At 43.8% G+C, this 10,211-nt stretch overlaps 1 protein-coding gene across 1 annotated transcript in view; it reads right to left on the bottom strand.

Annotated features, from left to right (window-relative positions):
* Positions 1-789: 789 nt before the first annotated feature.
* The window catches only part of LOC138748308 (heterogeneous nuclear ribonucleoprotein L-like), a 29,906-nt gene continuing 20,484 nt past the window's right edge, over positions 790-10,211 (bottom strand). The window contains exons 9-13 of the mRNA XM_069908243.1: positions 9,730-9,851; positions 8,091-8,292; positions 7,021-7,078; positions 1,874-1,969; positions 790-1,100 (exon numbers count right to left, since the gene is read on the bottom strand). Coding sequence (XP_069764344.1) covers positions 1,042-1,100; positions 1,874-1,969; positions 7,021-7,078; positions 8,091-8,292; positions 9,730-9,851 — 537 coding nt within the window. The 3' untranslated portion in view covers positions 790-1,041. The remainder of the gene's footprint in view (positions 1,101-1,873; positions 1,970-7,020; positions 7,079-8,090; positions 8,293-9,729; positions 9,852-10,211) is intronic.

The following is a 10,211-nucleotide window of genomic DNA, read 5'->3' as shown; positions in this document are numbered from 1 at the left end:
AGACTATTGCAGGGCAATGGGACAATTCGAGTGGCTAAATGCCCCTCCGACCCAGGAACACTTGTGAATCTGTTCTTCCCTTCTCTGCTTAACTACATCTTTCCAATTGTTCGGCAACCTGAACTGCACAGGATATCCCACCTAATGTTCTGTCTGGCCACTCTCTAACCTAGTTTCCCACTGCCTCCTTTCCTCCAGTTCCCCTTCCCTCTCTGTACCCCGTCACGACTCAGCCTTCTCTTCCATCCTCTTCCCATGACCACCTTCCTTTCCTGCCCCCCATCATTTTATTCAGATGACTGCCTGCTTTTTGATCAGACCTTGATGTTTGCCACCCTTTATTTCCTGTGGATGCTGCTCGACCCGCTGGGTTGCTCTAGCACTTGTGTATGGGAGAGGGTCTGAACAGCCTTGCTGAGGTACTCTCTGTACAGGGCGAGAAGGGACCCAACGCCTGGCCTGTCACCCATCTCCCCATGGATCTGCTGGGCTCAGATGCAAGGGTGAATGGGAATGGTGAGGAGGGTGTGGCAACAAAGTCCAGATTCAGCACCCTCTGGATGAAGCAATTCCTTTAAATGGATGCCCTTCAATCCTGAAGTTGTGCCCTCTTGTTCTACTCTCCTACCATGGGAAACCAGCTTTCTGTCCAACATTAAAAATATTTCAATGAGATCCTCCCTCAATTCCAACAAGTCCAGGCTAAGACCTGTCAACATTTCTCGTATGAACGTTCTCGTCCACAGAAAGTCCTTCCATTGCAGAATGAAATAAAGAGGGGACACGGCACCAGGTCAGTTGGCTTTTATTGAATCAGCACTGGGACCTCCATCTAATCACAGTCGAACAATGAAGGAAGGGTATTTCACTTCTACAATATGGATTCACCTTTTAAAAAAAGTTAAACAAAAGTAAAACCTGGAATACTCATTGGAAACAGTGGCTCATTACTCCCGTATGAATGAAAAGTTCACTGCACCTTACAGTGTAAAAATGTCACAATAACTGAGACTGACGAGCAACCCATCGATGTTCTGAGCTTTATGCTGCGTGTTGTACGGTGGAGAAGCAGAGCTTCAGGGTGTAGGGATAAGGCCCACCTAGAGAGGAGTAAAGAAAAGACAAATCAGCCATGCTAGCACGGTGCCAGTTACCTGGGTTCGAACCTGCCACTGCATGTAATGAGTTTGTGCGCTCTCCTCGTGTCTGCGTGGGTTTGGTGTATTTGGGCGGCTCATGGGCTGTAAGGGGCTCTATCACCAAATTAAAAGTTAAACTGCAGCAACATCCCTGGCTTGAAGCTTGTCCCAGAGGAGCCCTTGGACATCCAAGAACTCTGGTCAGTTTAATTGAGAGCTGCACTGCCAGTGTGGTGTAAACCCCAACCATGCAGAGTCCACCTGGAGCACGGCATGTGGGAAAAAAACACCATCACAAACTCTACAATACTCTCTTCTCCACAACCCCCTCAACGGGTCAATTTGGTTGTTCAAAACCACAGTTAGTGTAAGGCCGTTACAGTGCCAGTATTCAGGACTGGGGTTCAATTCCTGGGGACTCAGCAGTATTTGGAATGCAGATAAAATTGGATTATCGGGGTCAACTTTTGATAGTATGTAATTTAAAATTGTGTTACAATGGGACTGTTGGCAATTACATACAGTTTGGAGTTTATTTGTGCTGGCAATGTACTGTAATATGGCATCAAGGCAAATGCATCTGGCCAAGCAGTCCCATGGAAATTTATAGAAGCCATTTCTGCAAGGATTCACCCCACGTACATTCCTTCAAACTAACACCAGCAAAATCATTATGCAACTGAACATGCCAGGCACTGGAAAGGGGCCTGAACACCAAACAAGTGATCACCTACTTGGGTTTTTCATCTGATAGTGATTCAGTAGGGACAACGACTCCATGGCATCATTCTTTGTGTCCCACTCAATCAGGCCAGAGGAACTTCTCTCACCTACAAGAAGAATTTAAAAAGTCAAACCAAGCAGGAAACAATACAGACGAGCAGCTGGGTCAAATCATCCAGATCCCAAAGTTACAATAGCTGTATCATTCGACAACTGCAGTACACTTGACAGCAATCGTCCGCTGTCATGCAGCCGCCAGGTTATTTGTGGCTACCGAGGAAGAGACGGTCACATCCACACAAGGAGGAAATCCACAGTCAGTCAGGCTAGATTGCCTGCAACCTGATGACGGATAAACTGCTCATACAAACCTTCTTGACGTGGCCTTCTTTATATCAGACTGGGCACAGACCAGGAGATCGCTTCGCTGAGCATCTTTGCTCCGTCTGTAGCAGTGACAGAGATTTCCCAGTGGCCAACCATTTCAGTTTTGCATCCCACTCCCATACCTACATGTCTGTCCATGGCCTCCTCCTGTCCAACCAAGATCACCCATAAATTGGAGGAATAACACGATTTTCCGTCTGGGCCCTCTCCAGCCGGATGGCATTAATATCGACTTCTTCCATATCTGCTAACCTGCTCTTTTTTCTTTTCCCCTCCCTCCTCTCAGCTCTCCACACCCTTCTCTCTCTATTCACCTAGCCATAACTCCTACCCCACTTTCTGCTGTGCCCTGCCTCCCTTCACCTATTTCCTCCTGCCTTTGGGTCCATGCTCTTCCCCACCCCTTTCCTTCAGGCACCTGCCTACATTTTGCTCATAGCTTGATAAAGGGCTCAAGCCCAAAACGTTGGCGAGGTACCTTTATCTTTGCACCGAGATTTTAACTTTCTACGTGACTGTAAATGGGCCAGATGGCTTGGAGTTTTGTTAAATGTGTGCAAGATAGTTTTCTACAGAGAGAAAATATGGCAGAAGGGGGCAGAATTGGATCTGCTATTAGGAAATGAGATGGGTCAGGTGGGAGGTGTGTGTGTTGGGGAGAACTTTGGATCCAGTGGTTTTAAAATAATTACGGAGAAAGATAGGTCTGGATCCAGGGTTGAGATTTTTGATTGGAGAAAGGCTAATTTTGAGATGAGAATGGTGTGGACTAGGACAAATTGTTTTCTGGGAAGGATGCAGAAGGAAAATGGAGGGCATTCAAAGGGTACAGAAATGGTGTGTTCCTGTTAGGATGAAAGGAGAAGCTAAAAAATTTAGGAAGCCTTGGTTTTCAAGGGCTGTTGGAAATATGGTTCAGTACAAAAAGGTATAGACAGCAGGAAGTAAATGAGGTGTTAAGAGGATGTAAAAAGAATCTTAAGAAGGAAATTAGAACAGTTAAGAGATACGAGTTTCTTTGCCAAGGAAGGTGAAAATAAATCCAATGTGTTTCGGGAGCAAAAGGATAGTGAGGGATAGAACTGGTCCCCTGGAGGTTGAGAGTGGGTGGAGCTGAACGAGATGGGGGAGATTGTGTTATTCCCCTCAGGTATTTACTAAGGAGAAGGATATTGATCTGTGTAAGAGAAATAAGTAGGAAAGTTATTGGAAACGATGATGATTAAGGAAGAGGAAGTACTCGCACTTTTAAGGAAAATAAACATGGATCAGTCTTGTTGGAATCTAGGGGTTAAAACAGTATGAAATAAATGATTAATTAATAAGTGTATATTTACTGCATGGTTCAGGGAAAAAGGAATGTGATTAAGTGGCAATCACAGCAGGGAGCAAAGTTGGCTGAGCAAAATTGTCTCTCCAAAATACAGGGAGAGGAAATGCATAAAACAATTTAGGAGGAATGCTCAAACTAAATGAGGTGGTGAGTAGCACAGGAGACACAGGCCAGATCAGAACAAAGAATGGCCTGTAAGAAACAAAGGGAATGGAAAACAAGTCTAGGAGGAAGATTAAGGCAGGAGAAGGTGTTAAAGAGAACAGCAGAAATTGGCAGGACAAGAACAGAATGGTGATTAGAGATATCTGGGGATGAATTAATTTCTGATCAACACAACGGGATAGTCTGGCCAGGAGGATTAACATGGGAGTGCTACACCCCAGATATCTGCAAAACAGGAGATGACTTGTGATAACCCTTATGCAAAAAGATCTAGCAAAGGAAGATAACTTTTGTTCTGTATGATAATGAAATCTAGCAAAGGAAGCCAACTTTTGTTCTGTATGATAAGGTTGACCTATATAAACTGAACCAACTGGACAATAGGGGTCAGTCTTGGGGAGTAGCTCACTGTGCAAGTGACCTATGAACTAATGAGTGACCCAGAGCTCTGTTAAGTTTTATTCTTGTGCTGTGTAATAAATTGACTGTTGAACCGAATACCTTCTCCTATCACTTCATTCAAAGAACGCGCTGGACTCAGACTACACATAGACTAACTTAAGAGTAAGTTAAAGCCAGAGTCCGACAGTCTCCAGATCCTGACAAGATGTTCCCTAGGACCCTGAGGGAGGTTAGTGTAGATATAGTAGAGGCTTTGACAGAGATACTTAAAACGTCTAACGGGAATGGTGCCAGAGGTTTGGAGGGTCGCTCATGTAGTTCCATTGTTTAAAAAAAGGTGCTAGAGGAGTCTATCTCGTAATTCTACGCTTGTAAGTTTGATGCCAGTGGTGATGACGTTAATGGAAAGTATTCTTGGAGATGGTACAAAGAAATATTTGGATAGGCTGGGTTTGATTAGGAACAGTCAACATGGATTTGTAAGGGGGAAGATCATGTTTGACAAATCATTGAATTTTTTGAGGTTACTAGGAAAGTTGATGAGGGCAAGGCAACGGATGTTGTCTATATGGACTTTAGTCAGGCCTTGATAAGGTTCCTCAGGGAAGGTTCAAACATTAGGTATTAACATTGAAGTTGTAAAATGGATTCACCAGAGAGCAGTGGTAGATAACTGTCAGATTGGAAGCCGGTAACTGGAGGTGTGCCTCGGGGTTCAGTATTGGGTCCATTACTATTTGTCATTAACATTAATAATCTGGATGATGGTGTGAGAGATGAGAAAAACTGACATTGCAATATGAACATGAAGAAATGAAGAAAATAAAATTGATACATAAGTAAATGAATGAAGCCAGTGCAAACAACATGAGACATGGATATTAGAAGGCAGGAAGCTGACAGTGTCTGAGTAAGATAAGAATCTCCTACAGCAGCAAGTTCACTGAATGAAGGAGAGAAGGACAGACAATTCAGAATAGAAGTAGAGTTAGTCTGAACGAGATAAGGGTCGCCAAGCCCCAGATAGAATTAGCAAGGCTTGCATAAATAATTAGACCTTAGACAGTATTAGCAAGTTATACATATATAATTAGTAAGCCATACAACAGATTTTTCAAGTATGCATATTTAACTAGTAAACCCTAGACAAGATTAACGAACCCTGCAGATGAAGGGACTGTAGCCCTGAGAGTCGGGAAGGTGTGAATGGGGACAAGGGCTAGGATGTGAATAAGGACAATGGGAATAATGGCATAAGAAGACACCGACAGGATACCCCCTGGTCCTCCAAGTCTACTGAAACTGCACGTAGGCAGGAAGGATTGCCTCTGCCACACCCATCCAGGGGGCAGAAGAATGTAAGGGGGAGGGTATTCTGATACTGAAATTTACAGTATAAAAGTTGGGTGAGCCCCAGTGTATGTGTGTATTCGCAGGGTAAGGGGAAGCACCCAACTTTGCATTGTTGTCGTAATAAATGTTCTTTGTTCTCAATATTTGTCTCGAGCAATTTCTTTAAAGGTACTTCTATTTCTAACAAAGGGGTGGGAGATTGGATTAGTAAGTATGCGGATGATACGGAGATAGGCGGGGCTGTGGAGGGTGAAGAAGGGTTTCAAAGTTTGCAGAGGGATTTAGGAGTGTGGGCTGAAAGATGGCAGATGGAGTTTAAAGCAGGAAAATGTGAGGTGTTACATTTGTGTAGGGCTAATCCAAATAGGACATGTATGGTGAATGGTGGGGCATTGAAGAGTGGAGCAGAACAGAGGGATCCAGGAATAATGGTACATAGTTCTCTGAAGGTGAAGTCCTATGTGGATAGGGTGAAGAAAGCTTATGGTATGTTGGCCTTCATAAATCAGAGCACTGAGTTTTGGAACCGGGACGTTACGTTAAAATGTTGATCCAATTATTTCTTATTCCTGCATTGGCAGAACACTCACATCCAAAACCCATGTGAACAAGAGACCAAAGTTACCATCTTACTGCGAAACTAGTAAAACTTGTAAATATCACAACGATGGTTAGTGAAGCAACAGTTAGATCTGGCCACATAACCAAGCACATCTTGATGAATTGAATTTGAAAGCAGGGAGGTTATGCTGCAACTGTACAAGGTGAGGTCGAATCTGAAGTTCTACATGCAATTTTTACTTCAGGATGTATTGGCTTTGGAGGTGTAGAGAGGGTTCACCAGGTTGATTCCAGAGATGAGGGGGTTGGCCCATGAGGAGAGATCGAGTCGTCTTGGACTGTACTCATTGGAATTTGGAAGAATGAAAGGGGATCTGATAGAAACAATAAAATTACAAAAGGCAGAGATAAGATTGAGGCAAGCAAATTGCTCCCATTAGTGGGGGGTGGGGAATATGGCCTCAAGATTCAGGGTAGTCGATTTAGGACGGAGATGATGAGGAACTGCTTTTCCCAGAGGGGGGTGAATCTGTGGAATTTGAAGTAGTGGAGGCAACCTCTCAATTTAAGGATTTATAGATTTCTACATAGTAGGGGAATTAAGGGATATGGGGAAAATGGCAGGTGGGTGGAGATCAGCCATGATCTCATTGAATGGTGGAGCAGGCTCAACGGGCCGGATGGCCGACTGCTCTTATTTTTTATGAAGGGCTCAAGCCGAAATAGCGATTATGAATCTTTATCTTTGCAATATAAAAAAAGTAGAGTCTTTGACCTACCGTGTTTCTCCAGCTTTGTGTTTTTATGTGACACACAGCTGATTAGTTGACGGATTTTTAATGGACAAAACAGAGCCCATTCACAGACACCCTGGCAGCCAACTGCTTGGAGGCTTCATTCATGATGTGCTGACCCCCCCCACCCCCAGCTCCATACCTACAAATAGCGACTACTTACTCTTTCCAGAAAACAACTTGAAAGCAGATGGTCTCTTCAAGCCCAGCTCATCGCACACCTGAAACAAGAGCACCACGTTTTCCGGTGAAGCTAAAGACGACTAATTTATCTTATACTCTCACATCGTACAATCCCAGCTTCCAATCAAAACCTCACTTCATGTTTAAACTTGGCATTGAGATCCAGTATTGTAAACTGCTGGTACCTCTAAGCAGCACCTAGAGATTGCAGTCACAGCTTCATCTTTGCTAAGTTTCAGTGAAGAGTCTCCAAGTAAAACCACCGTTGGCCAAAACATTATTCAATGAGCAGAAACTAACAACTGCACATGTTCCCTAAACCAGACGACTCTGCTCAAAGTTTATGGGCCCCCTTCCCTGTGAAGGAGTCAAGTTTAGTTGATTTCTTCCTTACTTCTCTCCTACGAATGAAGAATTGTGCAAAAGAGCCAATGTTCTACTTTAAAGAAATGAGGAATTGTGTAAAAGAGAAGGAAAGATTGGGATGTGCTTAAACTTGTTTGCAGCCTTTAAATACCCATTATCATGAACTTTACTATGTCCATAAGTCACAAATTATGAGGGCAATGCCTGCAGAGAAACTGACGGTTCCATCCCAATTACTGACTGCTGGGCTGATCAAGGCTGCAATGCTCAAGATGACTGCAACATGAGGTCATTGTGAACCCCTAATTAATGGTGCCTGGCCGCTGTACACAAGTGTACCAGACAACTAAGCATCTTGTTTGGGGCTCACCTGCTCAGAGCTATCAGCACTGAGTGAAAATGTATATTAACTAAGCCACACAAGCTAGCGAAATAAAGGTATTTGATTTGAAGTACTTCAGGTCTGAACTTAATCCCTCGGACTGAACTGAAAGGAGGATTGGAGCTCCACACCAACTGCATCAAAACAAAAAAAAATTGATTTCATTCCGTGGCACCCCCGCCTTTAATATGCTGTGCCCCCAGTTTGGGGTGGGATGGCCCCCATTGAGAATGGCTGCCCAAAACAATGATGAAAAACATCAGAGCCAACTGGTAGACAGAAGGAAAACATTAACCTAGTACCTCGCAGAAGGCATCTTCAGTCACTTCAGGCGGGGCATTGAAGTAATGCAAGACATTGCTTGGGTGCTGGATCCGGTTCTTGCTTGCCTGCTCTGGAGTGGTGAAGCGATTGTTCCTCGAGCCAGAGAAATCTTTAAAACTGCAGGAGCCATCTTCAAGTTCATACGATTGACCCGCCATGATCGCCTGCTGCTTCGATACGCTGAACAAAGGGAAATGCATCACAAGCACACAGTTATTTCCAAATCCAAACCCCCACACTGCAGAGAGAAAAGAAAATATCTCTAATCACTGTCAAAAAATGTGATGACCAAATGCGGGTATTTACATTAATGATATACCATGCCCAAATGGGTGGAAAATAGAATACCCTGCTTCCAGAATCCTCAGTACAGGGTTAAAGGTGGGGTACTAACAGTGTGGATGAACTGAGGGACCTTGGGGCCCAAATCCATACATCCCTCAAGGTTGATAGGATAGTCAAAAAGGCCAGTGGGAGCTGGGCTTCATTAATGGGGGATTGAGTTCAAGAGTTGAGAGATCATGTTGCAGCTCTACAAATCTCCGGTGAGACCACACACACCTCAGAGTACTGTGTTCAGTTCTGGTCACTTTATTACGGGAGGGGAGTGAAACCTAAGGAGAGGGTGCAGAGATTTACCAGGATGGATTGGAAAATAGGTCTTATGAGGCAAGGTTAACAAAGCTGCGACTTTTCTCTTTGAAGTGAAGGATAAGGTGGACGGCCAGTATCCTTTTCCCAGGGCAGGAATAGCAAACACCAGGGGACTTCTCTACAAAGTGAAGGGAGGAAAGTTCAGAGGGGACATCAAGGGTAAGTTTTTTTTTTAAAAGTACAGAATTGTAGGTGCCTGGAATGCATTGCCAGGGGTGATGGTGGAGGCTGAAACATTAGAGGCATTTAACATACTCTAAGATGGAAGAGGGTTATGAGGTAGGGAGAGTTTAGTACTTTTTGTGGTAGGAACAACATCGAGCACTGAAGAGCCTGTACTGTGCAGTAATGTTCTAAGACAAGATAATAGGAGCAGAAATAGGGCCATTTACCCCATCAAAACTGCCCCACTATTCAATCAAGAGCCGATCCATTTTCCCATTGCCTGGCCTTCTCCCCATAACCTTTGATACTCTGGCAAGTCAAGAACCTATCAATCTCTACCTTAAATACACCCAATGACCTGGCCCTCACAACCGCCTGTGGCAACAAATTCCTTTACAAACCAAGGATATTTAAGGTGTCAGATGCATCAAAGGAGACTTTATAACTATTTTAACTCCCTTGATTTTGGATCACTGTGCATTTGTGCGTCGGATGCACAGTGTCCTTGTGCACACTATAGTCTGGACATGTGCGGTTTCGTTGGGGTGACAAACTTGATCACAGCTTCAAATTCGTCACACCGGCTTACGAGACTCCAAGCCCTCTTATCACATGACCTCCCAGTGCTAACTACATCTGAAAGATAAATGAGACTTTCCAACCGAGATCAACAGGAGAGTGTCAATCTGAGAAAACCTGGCTCCAATATAATGGACAACGTTTAATTACACACTTGGCCTCGGCCGGGAGTCCTGGGGAAAAAAATCAACCTTCCTCCATTCCCCCAAGGAAACGTACCACACATTTAATTTCTGGTCAAACATGTACGTATTATTCAAATGGCTGATGGCGCGGTCCACAGCAAAGCCATCTCCCATCTCTACCATGGCAGCTCCTGGCTTACTCTTCATGAATTTCACCTGAAAAGCAATAAAAAAACAATTACTTTGAAAGAACAGAACTAAGAGCTGACGGCTCTCCTCAAAATAAGTTTCAATCAATTCTGTACTAACAAAGAATAATTGAGCTACAATTTGCACGAATGAACAAGGCCTCACTGGTAGATAGGGTTAGAAAGAGAACTTTTGGTATAAATCAAAGATTGAGCACAGAAGATGGGATGTTATGGTGAAGTTGTACAAGACATTGGTGAGACCAAGTTGTTTGCAATTTTGGTCATTAACCTACAGGAAAGATATCAATAAGATTGAAAGTGTGCAGAGAAGATTTACGAGGATGTTGCCAGGACTTGAGGAACTGTGTTACAGGAAAAGATTAAA

The sequence above is a fragment of the Narcine bancroftii genome, chromosome 13 (assembly GCF_036971445.1).
Source record: "Narcine bancroftii isolate sNarBan1 chromosome 13, sNarBan1.hap1, whole genome shotgun sequence".
NCBI lineage: Eukaryota > Metazoa > Chordata > Chondrichthyes > Torpediniformes > Narcinidae > Narcine > Narcine bancroftii.
Note: the sequence above shows the minus strand (reverse complement) of the source record. Positions and strands in the feature narration are given on the sequence as shown.